The 17,909-nt window shown below is 46.3% G+C and overlaps 1 protein-coding gene across 2 annotated transcripts in view; it reads left to right on the top strand.

Annotated features, from left to right (window-relative positions):
- The window catches only part of LOC139050605 (uncharacterized), a 49,829-nt gene that overhangs the window by 20,251 nt on the left and 11,669 nt on the right, over positions 1–17,909 (top strand). For both annotated transcript variants that reach the window (XM_070527187.1, XM_070527186.1), the window contains exons 2-5: positions 4,210–4,278; positions 11,817–11,882; positions 16,534–16,581; positions 16,717–16,788. In XM_070527187.1, the coding sequence (XP_070383288.1) occupies positions 4,210–4,278; positions 11,817–11,882; positions 16,534–16,581; positions 16,717–16,788 (255 nt within the window). The remainder of the gene's footprint in view (positions 1–4,209; positions 4,279–11,816; positions 11,883–16,533; positions 16,582–16,716; positions 16,789–17,909) is intronic.

The following is a 17,909-nucleotide window of genomic DNA, read 5'->3' on the forward strand; positions in this document are numbered from 1 at the left end:
CATTTAGAGCCTGGGCAGAAAAAAGAAATAAGGGTGTCCTTTTTCGTTGCACCTCCAGCGGTGCGTAAAATTCTTTGTCTTACATGGTAACACTCACGTAATCTCATTATTTCGTATTTGTGAAGAGGAAAAAAAGAGAATTTCACATTCTGTGGTTATAATAAGAGAACGGTACAAGTGCACACTCAATACATACAAAGAGCTAAGCCTGAGATTATTTCTCAAAACTACGCAAAGTTGGACTTGTTGGTATGGGGTCGTTCCTTGTTGGATTATGTTCGCAGAAAGTGACACAGATGGAAAATGCAGACATGCCGAAAATACCGCCGACTCTTGACACATGCTTTAATTGAAAACATACAGACTATGTAGAAACGCGTCGTCATGTTACTATGTAACTTCGGTTACAATTTATTCTGTTTCTTTCTTTACTGAATCTTGAGTGGAGTGAGACTCGGCGCTGGTTCTCACTGTGTCTACCTTTCCGTCTAGTGTATTTTCTGCGGCACCATCGCACAAGAAAATAATGTTGCACAAGAAAGTAAAAGCCTCTATAGCCTTGCTAAAGGTAATAGACAGTTTTAGTATAGCGTACGCTATTCCATTGCGTACGCTAAAAAATAGCGGGTCGTCACTGCGCATGCGCTGAACGCTAAACGAAATAGTGGGTATAGCGGGCGTACGCAACGCAAACGAGTTACGGTAGCGTTTTTGCGGGGTTTGCGGAGTTTGCGGGAAACATGGCGGCGATCCTGGCTGCCCGCTTCGAATCGAATTTGGCGTTGCTTTTGTAAAATTCACTTCGTTCGTAGCAAATGACTGTGTAAACTGCTTTCGCTTAGTCTCAGGCCGCTTCGACGGCAGAGTATTATGGATAACTTCGTGGTGTTTTCGAGATCGCTTCTCGTTTCGAATGAGTCGAAGCCTAACGAAAGAAACGGTCGAGATGTCAGCGCCACCTGTCGCTACAGGCGAGAAATAGCCGCAACGACGGAATATGGCCTCAGAGATCCGAAGATATCGTCGGCCAACTAAAATTGTAGAAAACGTGCGGTGCTTAGCGTACGCTATTTTATAGCGTATAGCGTACGCTATAGTTGCGTACGCTAAACTAAAACTGTCTAATAATGCGCTACCGTCCGTTGTGTCAATTTTTTAGGTTATTTGTTAACTGATCTCTAATTGCCTAAAGCCACGCTGTGTGCTATACTATAACTAATATAACAATAGAGAGTTTTAGAATAGGGGCCCCAAACGTTTTGGGGCCCCAAAGAAATAGCGTCGAAGCCACTGCGCATGCGCAAGACGCAAACTCCGTTTGGGTTTTGCGTTGGGAACGCTATTTCACCGATTTAGCGTGAGCCCAAATAGCGGCCCCAAAAACTTTGCGTCGGCAAACATGGCGGCACCCATCGAAGCGACGGCTCTAACCTAGCACAAAACTGGGTTCGATTCGCGGTAACGCGTGAAGTTCGCAAGCTAGGAGAAGTGACTGCGGTTATCGCTTTCTCTCAACGAGCGTGTGTTGTGAAGATTGACTCATTAGACGCCGCTGATTTTGAATTCGATTGTGGATTTTATGGCTCGTAGGCCTAACACGGCTCAGCTTGGCTGGTGAAGGCTAGTAAAGTTGGTTTGCTCAAAACTAAGCGCAACTAATTGCTTGCTGCTTACAGAATAACCTCTAAATTGTAATTAAACGCGAATACATGCAAGTCAAAGTTATTATTCCTATCACAAAATGGTACATTTTATTTAATTATTTCTAATAGCTTTTCTTTGACGCCGTAGTGGCGCTGTCAGCGCAAGACGGTATCCGCAAGCGTAAAACCCTATTCTAAAACTCTTCAGTCCTACGTGCCCCAACGCTAACACCCGCAAATCCCTTTGGGGCCCCAAAGTATTGGGGCCCCTATTCTAAAACTCCCTAATGAGAAGCTGTCCCGACCGAGACGCCAAACGTAGATTGAAATATCGTGCATACAGAGTCACAGTGTAGAAACGAAAAAAAAACAGTTATTCGCTTAGATAACACAACTACAATTTGCAAAAGTAATATTTAAGTGCAAGAGTCATTCCTTTGTGTTCTCCTTGCCAAATTCCGCCGTTTTAAATAACGAAAGCCATAAAATCAGCGCCCCTCCCTCCGTACCGTACAATGTCAGCCGCACGTTGCTTTCAAATTTTCTGAAACATGGCATAGGATAGCGCTCCTTTATGTCGGCCCCTGATGACTGCCCCAAGCGTGACTCGCGTACTCGCATAGCCTCCAAGATCGGCACGCACGATATCGGAGGTCGTGGTGCTTGTCGGCCTTTCGAACGCTGCGCCGTATTCGAGTACCGGTTCGTGCAGCCACATACGAAGTGCAGATATTTTTTTTTTCGCTGGAACGCAGGAGGATGTCTAATTATCAACTGAGATTCTGCGCAACCTACAAGCGAGCAGCATAGCTAAAGAAATAAAATTAAGAAAAGGAAGTTAAGCAGGGAGGAAGCGAGGAGTTCCATTTTTAGACCTTGCTTCCTTTTCGCATGTGACGTTTTCTTTCTTCTCGTTTTTTCTTCTTTTTTTTTGCTTCGAGACCGCCCATGGCGTTGCTACATATACGGAACGTACTCAGTTGTTGTTAGTAATCTGCGAGGCTTTCAAATCTTTCCTTGAAGTTACAACCGCGTGCTTGCGAAGAAAGTAATGAATTATTGATATCGATGATGTCCTACATTTGTGGGCGTACCTTTATCAACGTCTGCCGTCGCTCACAGCTTGCATTATTACGCAGTCGTCTTGCTCTGCTTAAAATCGATAGATTGTGCTGTATGTAAAATTTGTCTAGTTTTTCTTGTCCTTTGTTCGTATGCATGTAATCTTCGTTATTGAATTGTTAAACTAAACGAAGAAATGTAACATAGACTCGATGGGGCAGCGTTAAAATATTTTTGACAGTTATATAACGGGTTGACGCTCTCAAGCGAATCAAGTGCTGCAGTAAAGGTTCTATGACGACCTGACTGTCATCGTTCAATTTACGAAATGTTCCATTACTTTATAAAATCGCAATACATCGCGAAAGTTTTGTGGGGAGTACGTTCGTTGTTAAGTGTTGTCGAAATCATAATGGGGTTCTGCGTCTCATCGCGTATCGCAGCATGCTGCTGCTTTTCTTTATTTATTGCAATATCAAAAATATGGACGCTCCAGACGCATTTCTGTCGCCACCGTGGTGTTCCGTGTAAAATCCAAGGGCGATAACATCGTCACCTCGCGCCGTATTTTGTATGTGCGAGTGGAAGCGTGTGAGGGTGAGCGACAATGGCGCCGGCATCCCGCACGTGCAAGGGAGGGAAGTGGGGAGGAAGCACGCCGTCTTCCGTCACGCCAAAGGCAACGGGGGGGGGGGGGGGGGGAGAAGCAGGAGGGCATGCAGTTCTACTCCGGCGGCTGCTGCGTGCGGCGCGGCCGCCGTACGCATTTCAAAATAGGGTCTCTATCTTCCAATCGATCTGCGATCGGGACAGAGTGCGCTGAGTGCTGTTAGTTTGGTGTGAGCTGTGTTTTCGTCACTTAGTTCACGTTGAAAGGTAAAGCAGTAGGTAGGCCAATGAACTTGCTGCTGCTTCCGCTCTTCCTTACTGCAGTGCTTTGACAGCGAGTTTCTGCGGTCATCGAGTGAGATGTATACATGTTTGCTTGTGCGTGCGGGAAGCGATGCTTGTTAATTTAGATATTAAGCAAATGTTTACAAGGTTATATGACCGATAAAGCTACTATCCTTACTTCGTATAGGTGTCTACTAATTTGCTGTCGCAATAGATGATTCGCCTTATGGGCTATACTGCGGCCTTTTTCTCGGTGATGGCATTCTTTTATAATAGTTTTATGGTCTTATATTTATTTTCCTCTATTAGCGGTTTCTTTGCATAATTACTGTTTTCGTATGCTTGAGTGCAATCTTAGTGCATTTTTTCGCTATTGGGAGTATATGTTCATTTCTTTGCCTCTGCATCGCGGATTGTAAGCGTTTCATCCAAGCCACCATTTGTAATGCTCCATTACAGGTGTTCTGAGAACATAAATGATTGTGATTATGATCATAATGATAATGATGATGATCGACTGAAAACGTCCGCTGTGGAGCATTTACAACGCCTGCTTTGGTGAATTTCGACGCCTTTTCATAACAGTTCGGGTCTTTTTTCGTGTTTTCAGGTCCAGGAATTCTTTACATCCGACTGGGGAGCATGCGAGCCTCTGAAGAACCCGCTTGTCATACCAGAGGTGAGGAAGGCGTGGCTCAAGATTTCTATCAATGCATACGCACACGTGATCGGCGTCTATTTGCGTTCATATATTGGCGCGTTTTATAGACGACGAAGAACCAAACACCGCGAAGCCGCGTGAAAGCACAATCTAACAATCTATCGGGGCCAACGTGTGTCCAAAGGACGAGCGACACTCAAATCACAACAATGGCGGCGGGCTCAGTCATCGGTCCTCGAATCGAGTTTCAAAGGTTACTTGCGCTCGTTATTTATTCACATGCCGCAACACATTCCGGAGCAATCAAAGACGCTCACGTGCATTTGAGAGCGCATGTACAGCACCATACCCGTAACACATGTAATCTGGTTAGACAAGACCGTCTCTTACGCTATAGAATCGGTGGCCACATTAAAGTAATGTTGGATTTACAGTGACAAGCATTGCACCGAACAATAACTTCATAACAGTGTGAATCAGATGAAAAGTGGTGAGGGACAAAAAATACAGCATTTTAAGCGTAACAATATATCGATGGCATACGCCATGATAGGGCGGCTAGAATTGGGAGTAATTGGCTGCCACAATACGGCGACGTTTTCAAGAATGCATGTACAGCACGATCTACTTTTAGAAAAGGACACCTCACTGTTATAAAGCCAATCATAACTGAAACACTTGTAACTTTACGGGAAAAACTAAAGTCTGGTAGGACACCTTTAACCAGACTTCTATGCATGCCAGTCTGCATGCCTGGATACAATATTTCAACTGTAATGAAGACGACGAAGTGTCTTCTTGGCAGAACGCTTGTTTCTGTGCTCTGTGAATTTTTGGGTGAAATCTTCGCTATTCGAGGTGCCTCGCCTCCCCGTCTTGCGGCCATGGACGCGGAGCATGCCAGAGACCCGCCTGGCCAGAAGTCATCACGGCCGTCAACCGCAAGGAAGCGAGTTGGCTCCCCCAGTGACACCGAAGACACCGAGCTGTATTCTATGTCGGAAGACGACTCATCCGACGACGGCTTCATACCCGTCCGGAGTAAGAGGGCGAGGAGAAAAATCGCCAACACAGCGCCGTCAACTCCTGCGAGCACAACGACTGTGAAGACAAGGCCTGCGCGCTGGCCACACGTCATCATCTTTATGCCAACAGAACCGTCAAGCAACCTACGATTGCTGAACAGGCAAGCCCTATCCATTTTTTTGGAATGTGCGGTGCCGGATCAAATTAAAGACATAAGAATAAATCCACGCAAGAATATACTCGCCATAGACGTGTACAACGCGAGTGCGCTTGGAAAACTCCAAGAAATCACAGAGCTAGACGGAATCAAAATGCGCCCCTTTATCCCGATCGACGACACATCCATAGCCGGTGTGATTTACGACATTGACACTGCCATTCCCAATGATGACTTACCTAGCCTCATCAAGCCGGCATACGAAGGCACGATCATTACGCAAGTGCGCCGTCTTGGGGATACGCGCTGCGTAAAAGTAATATTCAAGGGGGATTGTATCCCATCCCACGTTAAAGTCGGACATTTCCGTCATCCGGTTCGACCATTCATCCAGAAGCCGCTTCAATGCCATCAGTGTTTCAGGCTAGGACACGTCAAAGGCGTGTGTCCCAACTCGCTACTGTGTCCCCGTTGCGCTGAACCTCATGCAGAACAGACCTGCGGTGCCACGGTCCTGAAGTGCGTCAACTGTAGCGGCCCTCACGCGGCCTCCTCGAAGGACTGTCCCCGCATCAAGAGGGAGCGCGCGGTTCTTAAGCAAATGGCCAGAGACAATTCTGCCCACAGGGAGGCAGCCGAAGTAGTCCGGCGTCGGCGACGACGTAGGCGCCATCGTACGTCTTCGAAGAAGGCGCATGCGCGAAGTGACAGTACCCACTCCACTGCGGTGCCAGTTAGTCACACCGCGACAAGGCCCACCACTTCCACGAAGGAAGAAGAAAAGACTCTATCTTCAGAGGAGTGGCCTACGCTACCAAGCCGCTCCCTTGCGAAGGAACCTCAGAAGATCGGGGTCCCACCTGATCCTTCTCCGGCCATGGACGATTCACCTAAAACAGACCGCCAAGTCATCTCGGTGCTACGTTCTCTCATGGAGGCCATTCGAGCAATTTTAGTGGACATCGGGACACCCTGTGCTCAAAACGCACTTAAAGTGCTGGACGCCTTAGGCCCAGTGCTTGCATCCCTCAACTAGAAAGATGGCTACCCATACCCCATCCTTCCGGAAAGAAGTCAAGGCTGCGTCCATCATCCAATGGAACGCCAGAGGGCTAAAATCACGAATTTCAGATTTTCGGCAGTTTGTATACACCAATCTGTTTCCCCTCATCGTCATTTGTGAGCCCAACTTGTCGAAATCAATAAGACTGTCAGGATACGAATTTATCATGTCATCAACAAATGGTGCATGCAGCAAAATCGTCATTTTTGTTCGTCGTGAACTCACCTATGTTTTGCAACCAATTGCTCCCCACGACGACAATCAATATATATGCATCACAGTTAAAAGGAAAAACTCTTGTTTACTCTCATAGGCGTGTATATATCGCCTTCCTGCAATTTCGATACCAAAAGATTTGCGGATATCTTGAGTGTTTGTCCCGCCCCATGGGTCATCATAGGAGATTTCAATGCACACCATCCAGCATGGGGAAGTACACGGACAAATGCAAGAGGACGAAGATTAGCAAGCATCGCCCACAACTATGGCCTTACTCTCCTGAACGATGGTAGCCCCACCTTTCTTCGCGGCGTGACATACGGCAGCTGCCTCGACCTTGCTTTCGTCTCCAACTCTCTCGCCAGATGTGTGAAGTGGTTTCCAGACATTGAGACACATGGGAGTGACCACATTCCCACCTATCTGAACATCAAAGGCTTGTCGTCTAGATCAGGCTTACGGAATACCATTCGGACGATTCAATGGGCCAACTTCAAATCTGAGATGGAAGATGCCTGCCGCGAGGGCCTACCATTAGGGTTAGAGCAAACGAATAAAATGACGATGCAAAACGCCACTCGCATGATGACGACCTCTTCCACGCGGAATGACTTCGACATAGAATTAGAGCGCCTTCGAGCGCTTCGTCGCCGGGCGGAACGTCGATATCGGCGTACAAAATCAATTCATGACCTTAGGGCAGCCAGGAGGATGCAAAAGAAGATTCAGCGTCGTATGGATAGATTAGCGTCGGAACGTTGGGCAACGTTTTGCCAGAAACTCGACCCCCGCAAGCCACTGTCTCACATATGGAAAACGGTGCAAGGTCTGCGTTGCCTTCCGGAACGGCGTTTCCCATTCAAGACGCTAGCGCTTTTCCAAGGGCGGCAAGACATCGATGTCGCAGAAGACTTTTGTGCGCGGATCGCAGACCAAGCTACTCGTCCAGATCCTCCAGCCCGAGCTGACGTCCCCAATTCACGTGATGGCCGCATGGACCTTCCTTTTACAATGGAGGAGCTCGAAGCCGCTCTAGCTCTCTGCAGGCGCTCATCATCTCCGGGTCCGGATGGTATATCATACCGGGCCTTGTGCTATCTCGGAGGGTCCGCACGGATAGAGTTGTTGAGCCTTTACAACTCCTCATGGCAGGAGGGAAATGTTCCTGACGAATGGAAAGTAAGCCGCCTGGTGCCACTCTTAAAGCAGGGCAAATCCCCATTAGAGCTCACCTCTTACCGCCCAATAGCGCTGGCCAGCTGTGTAGGAAAGATAATGGAACGGATGATCCTTGGCCGCCTGGAATGGTACCTTGAATACTACAAGATTTATCCGATTTCCATGGCTGGTTTCCGACGTGACCGCTCTTCTATCGACAATGTAGTTGATCTCGTTTCCTATGTCCAGCACGAAAAGTCCCGTAAGCGTTTATCTGCAGCTTTATTCCTAGATGTGAAAGGGGCATACGATAACGTATTACATGAGGCCATTCTCGACGCCCTTGCGACGGTTGGCCTAGGTGGTCGAGTTTTTTTGTGGATTGCAAGCTACCTATCTGCAAGATCATTCTTTGTGTTAACTGACGATGGCCCAACTACGCGACGCTATACCAGCAGGGGCGTTCCTCAAGGCGGTGCTCTCAGCCCGACGCTATTCAACCTCGCTCTTGTTGGACTTGCTGAGTACTTGCCAACTACCATCAAAATTTCAATATACGCTGACGACATCTGTGTCTGGACTTCGGCAGTCACACGTCCTCAGATACGTGCGCGACTTCAAAGAGCGGCCACTTTGACAGCGAACTACTTGTGTAAACAGGGACTCAGCATATCACCAGAAAAATGCGCACTAGTAGCATTTACTCGCAAACCGATGACGCCTTATATCATCTCAATCAATGGGCGGACTATTTCCTATGTCCGAACCCACAGATTCCTTGGCGTAATAATTGACCGAGACCTCTGTTGGAGCCCGCACGTGGCCTACATGAAACGGCGCCTGACAGCAACTTCCCAGTTGTTTCAATACTTGGCAGGAAAGACGTGGGGGATGTCAGTAGACGCAATGCTTAAACTCTACAGAGCTCTCTTTCTCGGTTTTCTAAGATATAGTCTACCTGTACTGACCAACACCTGCAAGACAAATATTCGTGTTCTGCAGGCAGCACAAGCTCAAGCACTCAGAGTCTGCCTTGGTTTGCCCAGATGCACCTCAACAGAGGCAACTATTGCGATTGCTCGGGACCATCCAATGCGAACTCACATTACGGTGGAAGCCCTGAGAACGCACATCAGACATTTTGCACGTGCCACCTATCACCACCTTGCAGCACTACCTTCGGACAACGACAACGACAAACTGCCATCGACAAACTGACAATACAACGACAAACTGCCATCGGGTTTCACCGCTGCATCTAAACCATCGATACCCCCTTGGTGTCTTATCAGCCCTACAGTCCATCTCAGTGTACCAGGAATCGGAAAAAAGTCTGAACTGTCGTCGCCTGTGCTCAAACAACTGTCTCTGCTTCTTCTGCACGAGAGGTACGCGGACAGGGAACACATTTATACCGATGGTTCCACAAACATCCAGTGTTCGTCCGGTGCTGTGGTTGTCCCAGCAAAAGCTATTACCATCAGCTTTAGGACTGACCACCCAACAACATCGACATCTGCTGAACTAGCTGCTCTTCGCGCTGCACTTCGTGTCGTCAATCGGGAGCCACCTCGGCAATGGTCAATCTTCAGCGATTCAAAGGCAGCCCTACAATCTGTACTATCAGCTCTGCATCGCGGGCCATTCGAACAGCTCGTATTCGATATTAGATGCCTACTCCATACATCACAGGAGAAAGGACACCATGTGACGTTTCAGTGGCTGCCAAGTCACTGCGGCGTCACTGGAAATGAAGACGCCGATAATGCCGCTCGGGCAGCTCTTGAGGACGCACAAGAAGAGGCCATACCGCTTTCACGATCCGACGCAGCTAGCAGACTTCGAGTGCTTGCACATGAGATCACGCTATCTCTATGGTGCACACCAAACAGCCAGACAGCCAGACCACCCAGAGCAACCGTCAATACCACCTGCCCTCTTTGATGCATCTCTATATGCCAACTGGACTGCGTCGAAGAGAGGCGACCCTGCTTTATCGCTTATGGCTGGGGGTGGCTTTCACCAAATCTTACTCCTTCCGCATTGGAATGGCCGACAACGATCTCTGTAATGCCTGCCTTTGCGAGGAGACGCTGGAACATGTTCTGTGCGACTGTCCTGACTATAACGTTCAGCGACAGTCCCTGGCATCTGTTCTAGCGCGCCTTGACAGTAGACCATTGTCGCTCGACACGATTTTCACATGCCGCCGACAGAAGATATCGCAGGTGAAGGCGACAAAGGCACTACGGTTTTTGAAAGAGACGGGATTGGACAAGCGGCTGTGAGAGTGACGTCGCGTACCATGCCAGAATGATGGACTCCAACGGACCATGTGTGTGTGCTGTGATATGTGCTCTCTCTCCGTCTCCCCCTTCCCCATCTTTAATCTCCCCCATCCCTCTCCCATGTGTAGGGTAGCAAACCGGTTAAGCCATACTGGTTAACCTCCCTACCTTTCCTTCTCCACTTTTTCCTTCCTTCCTTCCTTCCTTCAACTATAATCTGTCTCCAAAGATAAATGGCTGTTCTCTTCTCTTTTGCAATTTGTCACGCTGTATGACGGAACCCTATATTCAAAGAAAATCGCGTTTCAGGTTGTCTTTCGCATCATATAAACCTTGTCATTATTGACTTCATTGACGACGAGTTTCGCTATCATTGAAAAGCCTTAATGTGTGCACGTACGCTTATGCGTATATAGGAACTTTGTCTATCATTGGTTTGAGGCTAACGGAACTCGGATGTGCAACAATGATGTTCTTCGTGTACCCTCGTCGAGATGAGCCGTCGATCGCGCACCGACATCCGAAATTACGCGCGCACCGGATAACAATCTCGGAGGCTTACGCTCACTCAATCCTAGTTCTCAAAGCTACCGCCTCATGCCGCACGAAGTCGTAGTCGTCCCCGCTTTGCCGTGTTCGATTCGAAACGAGGAAGCTTGTGCCAGTTATTCGCTCCATCTAGACGCAGAGGCCACGAAAAAATGGCTGTCGAACTTTCTTTTGCGCTTGGTAAACTTGAAATGTATAACGTATTTTGAGTTAGAACGTTCATCTTTACAGCGAGCACGAATTGATATGGCCTTCAACAGGGCGCCTCGACTAACGATCGAACGATGTGTGGCGGCGTATTTTGCGAGCGGCCACTCGCAGCTGCGTTTGTGCCATTGAACCGTGCTGTCAGCGCCTGAAGTTGCAAAATACGAAGAAAAGTAACTGACACGACTGTACGTCGGAATCTCAGCAACCGTCTTGTCGTCCCTGTTACTTCTTGTCTCGGTCTTCGCTGTTACAAAGCGCTGTCAGCACGATGAACCAACCCTCCCAAAGGAAGGCAATGTTGCATTACGGTGCTTCTCTATGTTGCTGCACTCGTAACAACCTAAATAAGTAAACGTACAACAACAACAACGGCCAATAAAGGTGAAGCTTTACTGCCATAAACAGAGAAGGGTGCACTTCGCAAAATCGTAGGCGAAAAGTAATTACTGTCTTCAATGTGTAGTCAACTTGGTTGTATTCCTCACTGTCATTCAATGAGGCGTGGCATCTGATATTCCCGCAACCTTGCATTTAGGCATCCGTCTTCGCGATCAGTAACACGTCACACACGTTTTCTGGTTTATTATTACTGCTCTATAAACTGCTGCAACTACGTGCATTATTTTCAGGAACACGTGTTAAGCACCCCAGTAAAATCATTTCCATTTGCTTCAGATGAGAGTAACCATGATGTAGAACATAAATATCTATCCTACATGCTCAGAACAGATTACGAAATGAGAACTAAAAACTCTATAGACAAGAAGTATTCAAAATCTCACTTATAGTTAACACAAACACTTATTGCAAGGTTGCGAACCCCTTTGACTTCCGTGAAGAGCGATCCTTGATATCACCGTAGTGAAATATTCGTCTTCCCCAACAGATGAGCGATCCTCAAACCTGGATTCGGTGTCAGAAGCATCTTCCAGAACATCCCAGTGACATCGAGGTACGTACTGTCAAAAGTTGTTTCGGGAAAAACACGTTTTTGCACCTACCTCAGCAAATGATATGCAACACTGACTCTATGAAACACGAAACTCTACTCAGAGATAAATAAAAAATAAACCAATAAGGTCTTCAAACTTCGAACAAGGGTATTGTTATCCACATTGATCAAAATTTTCTATGAAGCATCGTTTTTTTTTTGTTAGACTATTTAGGTGTAAAGTGGCCTGAAGTTTATGTGTTCGTATCGTGCCAGGTGGTTGTATTTATATAAGGAACCTAAATGGTGTATATCATTTTCTATAGAACTGCCAACTGAACACGCGTTTACCGATTTGCAAACGTTTTCGTAGCATCGAGGTTTAAAGGCTATCAGTTGTGTACGAGTACCAAGGTACGAGAGGACAATGCCCTCGGGACGCACAAATATTGCCGAAGTCTTCCGTCAACGCATTCCTTCGAGCCAATAGCGTGCAGATACATGCACAGCGATGAGCAGAGCTAAGGTGAACGCGCGAGCACGTGACCATGCTCCGTCAAGCGCCCGCGTTGCCAGCGTGGCCGCACATCGAAGCGAGCCTGATCAGGCACAATCATGCCTGAGGGTGTCGCCTCGTGTCGCCTGCTATAGTTCTTTGGACTTGCCAAGCCTCCGTTGGCAACAAAGAGAATTCTGCTTTCAAAAGTATGTCGCCGTCGCTGGGAAGCCAGCTTTATGTATGTGTACAGCGTGTAAAAGGTCGGCCGTGTTGCCGACTTGAGCGTTAATAAAACGCATAGACGTCGTTAGGCTTATCCGTGGGAAAAAAAGTATTTTCGCCTCTCTCTTTACCTCCCAGCTGGTCCCGAAGGGAACCAAATTATTTTCGCTCAAGAGCGAATAGCTTGCTCCAGTCGATGGAGCTGATTTGGCAATGTACGGGGAAGGGGGGGGGGGAGGTGTCGAGGGGGGGGGGAGGTTTCACAACTAGAACTTGGCAAGTGCAGAACTGCTGTTAACGAACTTTCATTTACAATACGACACAGTCTAGGCGCACCCAAACGATGTAGCGGATGACCCGAAGCCATGCCTCCAGGCGTTGCTGCACCTCAACAGGTGCCTTGATTTGTTGCGCGGCAACGGCGGCTGCTCTGGCGTTCCGCGGAGCGCGGTCACGTGTTCATTGCTAACACGTGCCAAAAGATATATGCAGTTAGTGATAGCGTCCTTGAGTTGATTAAACCTGTAAGAAACGGTGCCTCCGGGATGACAGGCTACTTCAAAAAGTGCACTGAGGAAGTGCAGTCGAAAAAGATGTACGTGAATCACGGAGTGATGCGCCGTGAATACCGTAACAGCCTAAAATGTATGTATACTTGCTGCGTGTCCTACAGTACGGCGTAATTAAGCCGTTCCACGAGTAAGCGTTCCACGATTAAGCGTTCCATGAGTAAGCGCTATATCAATACAAAGGTTCCAATCCCACCATTTGTGCGGATAACCGCGCCTCCACGAGGTTCAAGAACGAGAAAACTTCCAGACATAAGCATGCTTTCTTTATGTATATGCAGCATTTACTCGCTCATAAAAGAAATTTCATGTCTAACACCATTTTGGATTCGTTGTGGTTCCGTAACTATATACAAACGGGAAGAAGAGCCCCTTTAAACCCGACTATTCCAACACACGGTTAATAGATTACGGCTACCCGTTGCCCCATTTAGTACGCATACACATGCAAAACACAAAAATACAAGGTCAATATAAATAAGTAAATGTAAGCAACGCAAAAAGTAAAGCTCAGACAGGTTACCCGTTGCACACTTGATAAATAAGAGTTCATAAAATAGAGCAACAAAGGCACTAATACAAACACTATATTGACAACTACGGGATTTCCAGAAACGAAACTGTCAGATTTACAATGCCGTAACTCAACTAATGTTCAACTAATCCTGGTCAAATAGCCAAAGTACACTTTACAACAATAGTAATCCGCTAATCGGACCAAATTAATTTGGTGACTGCACATAAAGAATGTTTATGTTGTGAATGCTTTTATCAGCAATGTTAATGGAGCTATAACGCACTGTGTTCATTGCTCCAAGAGGCAGCTTTATCTCGTGGTCTCCTCTCTAAATACGTAGGAATGGATAAATCGTTTTTTTCTCGGCCACCAGTGAAATGAACATGAGTTTGTTGCATAAAAGAAAGAATTAGGTGTTAGTAACTGTAGCCAGCGCATTCTTTTTTGTTTAGGCTGCGAAGTATATTTTATAATAATTATTGACGACTACGGTATTTCCAGAAACGAAACTGTCAGATTTACAACGCCGTAATTCAACAAAAAAAGACTATATTACAAGTGTACAAATTGAATGCAATATTAAATCGACAGCCGACAAAATGATGCATTATACACTGTTTTGCGCAATACCAAATTTAAATGTGATTGGGACTGACTTTTGCAGAACCCTCCAAAGCATTGTAACAAAGTCATGTAAAGTGTAAATTTAGTTATGAAATTTATTCACTTCAGGTGCATTATTGAATGCAGTTTACAGAACTGCGATATGTGTTTTTGATACAGGAGGCACATATATTTAAACATTAGGCTTTCATCTTTGAACTAACAATACGAGCTAACCAAATTTTTTTCAACTTTTGAAAGAAATTCCAAGATCTAATTAAAGTTATGGTTCCCAATGTCACTAGAATTTGTCTTTCTCTTTCAAACACAACAAATTTCATTCAAATTGGTATAGGGACTGTGTCATAAAATCATTTCTGCGTTTAACATGTATTTGAACAGGCGGAATAAATTTGGTCCCGAGTTAAATCTTCTTAATTCCCGCAAAGGTCGAAGCCGCGAATAATAAATCAAACCCCTAATTAAAACGTAATGATGGGCCCATCGTGCTTCCATGTTAGCACCAAACTGCTTGATTTTCATCAAAATAAAGAATGATTTCAAAAGTGTAATGTATTTTTTAAATTATTGTTGTTCATGCTGTAGACGATGTTGGTGCGCAAATACGGCACCGGCTACTCTTTGTGTCTTGAACATGCGATAACCCGCCGTGGTTGCTCAGTGGCTATGGTGTTGGGCAGCTGAGCACGAGGTCGCGGGATCGAATCCCGGCAACGGCCGCCGCATTTCGATGGAGGCGAAAACACCCGTGTACTTAGATTTAGGTGCTTGTTAAAAAACCCCAGGTGGTAGAAATTTCCGGAGCCCTCGACTACGGCATGCCCCATAATCAGAAAGTGGTTTTGGCACCTAAAATCTCATAATTTAATTTTTTGTTATGTGATAACAGATAAGCCTGTTTCGCGTGCTTGCGAGTGTGCACTGTCTTTCGCAGCTACGATTTGCGCAAACGCGCAAACTTCACATTGCTATTTCGCACCTATCCGATAGTGATGACTGTGATTTTTGTCATTTCCGAGCACTTTCTGCGGGAAGGCTGAAATACTCTTCGGATGCTCACGCAGTCCGCTTCGGTCGAAACGATGTAAAACAAACCGGACACCGTTTTTGTGAAACCCTATAGCGTGTGTGGGCCCGTTACACCATCGCGAAAAACAATTTAGGCAAGCAACCACCAGTGGCGGGTCTGATGATCCCCGTTGTTGTTGGTTCCCAGTCCATGCCACATGTACGAATTCCCAAACAATCTCAGTGCCTCCGAAAATCTAAAAAAAACATCGGGAGGAACTTACATGCGGTGACAATTGATCTATGCGAATAGTCAAAACATGTCGTGTGCTGTGCACTGTGCACTGTGCACTGTGACTCGCTGCGCCAGGTAGCGGCGTTGACGCGAAGTCTGCTCATACGTACCGAATGGCACATACCTAGTGACATAAGTGGTGTCAATGAGATTCACTGAAGAGGGGCGCATACTCAGTGGTGCTTACACCCAGTGGCCTCTGTCGCACATATCCAGCGACACATACCCATGGGAACGGCCCTCATTTTTAGACTACGTGCCCCGTCTTCGTGATAGGCGCATATTTTTGGTTGCGGTTTTACTGCGGGAAAGAAATTAGCCTCACAGTCCCAAAAATAATATCCTCATTGAAACCGTGCTCGCGACGCGGCCGACGGCACACTTACGGCACACTTAACCGCACATGCGAATTGCAGTGGCAAGAATTTGCAACTGCGAAATCGCAGGCCAATCGCACCTTCCGACACTAGCTTTACCCACATAGTTTTGTACACTCACGCGCAGTATTTGTGTACGAAGAAGAAAAGCTAATGCATCCGCATTGACGTTGTAATGTAGCGGTCAAAACAACGCAAAGATATTGCAGAAGAAGCAACGCGGGTTAACGTGAAAGTATTACACAATATATACAAGGCGACAGTACAATCAAGAAACGTTAATACGAACAAACGCCTTTGTACATACCTTAACAGCAGTCCAACAATGTCGCTGTCGTGAAGGAGCCTTTTCAATGATATCAACACCCTATTTTGCATCATACTTGTAGCTAAAGGCGAAATCAAGCCAAATGATATCTTTTAACTTTCGTGGCATATGATCTAGTTGCACAAGTGACAATTTAGATACACGGTATACGGTATAAAAACGTGTAAAGGAGAATGCTGTAACTAGAACCTCGAAGAACTAACCTCCTGTTGTTCTTGTTTCGGTGTACGCAGGAATATCTCCCAAGGCTTAGCAGATGCATGCTCAAGAGCACTGGATGGGTAAGAACCATTGCCTATTCATCGCAATATTTTCTTGAAAAACTTCGTTTGTCCGTTTGCGGCATTCTTCTGCAGAGCATCACAATGCAAATTTTGTCATTTTCTTCACACATGTCTTTTTCTTTTCCTTCGCAGGTTCGAAGCAACGGAAACATGAACCTGAGCAAATACCTTCAGTACCTCAGTCTCCTCGGCCTTGACAATGAGGTGAGCAGCGTTGCGTGCTTTAGATCAATGAGGTCCATGTCCAAATTCAAATGTAAATTTACGGCAGAGTGCACAATGTCGTTCATGACCAAATGCAAGGGCGAAATCATGGCACAGTGCATAATTATGTCAACGACCAAATGCAAAAGCAAAATTATAGCACAGCGCCAATGGCATTCATGATCAAATGTACCGGCACAATCATGGCCCAGTGCACAATTACTTTCCTGGCCAAGCAGTACGGCAAAATTATAGCACAGCACAAGATGAAGTTTTTGATAAAAAGCGAAGGCAAAATTATGGCACAGCGCACAACCATATTCACGACCAAACGCAAAGACAAAATTATGGCACAGCATGCAATGATCTTCAAGAATATGCAAACGCAAAGTCATAGCATATCGCGTCCGTTGATACTCATCTCACTTCTAGACGCCACTGAGAGTTACTGAGCAAAGCACTGTGCCGTTCAAGCAAAGAGCAGTCACCCTGCATTGCTTCTGTAAATATTCGGTTCGTCGCATGACTAGTTAGTACATGGCAGTGGAGCTGCCATGTACAGTCGCGGACAGAATATTATGGACCATGAAATCTAAGAAAAAGCTGAATATCTCCGCAACCTCACAACGCAATCTGGTATTTGCATTTTGGACCTCGACTAGAATATGCTAACAACGTTGTCGTGGGCAGTTTTACTGGTTACTGCTACAGGCTGCTCGGGAATTGAACGTTTTCGGAGATCCCGTGGTCCATTTTATTCCGTCCGCGACTGTACAAACATGTCATTGGAATGGTAAATGGCATTGGAACTGCTTAGCGCAGTAGTGGTTTCTGGAATGTGGTGTCTGCGTGATTTTTCGTTATCAAGCAAACAAATGCAAGATATTGTTGTAGCAGTACAAAACGAGAGTTGTTGCAATGTCATGGGTGCCGTAAAAGCAAGTAGCGGCCATGTTTAGGTAAGAAAAAAACAATTATTTCAGCACTGCACACTTTCCCCGTGAATTTGTAATCCCCGGAGAGGCGTGTGCAACGTCAATCATCTGACACGTATAGCCGCGTGAGCACACTACTGTTACGGGACTAAATTCGCGCATTCTTAGATTTTCTCTGGCTTAGTG

This window comes from Dermacentor albipictus, chromosome 10 (genome assembly GCF_038994185.2).
Source record: "Dermacentor albipictus isolate Rhodes 1998 colony chromosome 10, USDA_Dalb.pri_finalv2, whole genome shotgun sequence".
Taxonomy (NCBI): Eukaryota; Metazoa; Arthropoda; class Arachnida; order Ixodida; family Ixodidae; genus Dermacentor; species Dermacentor albipictus.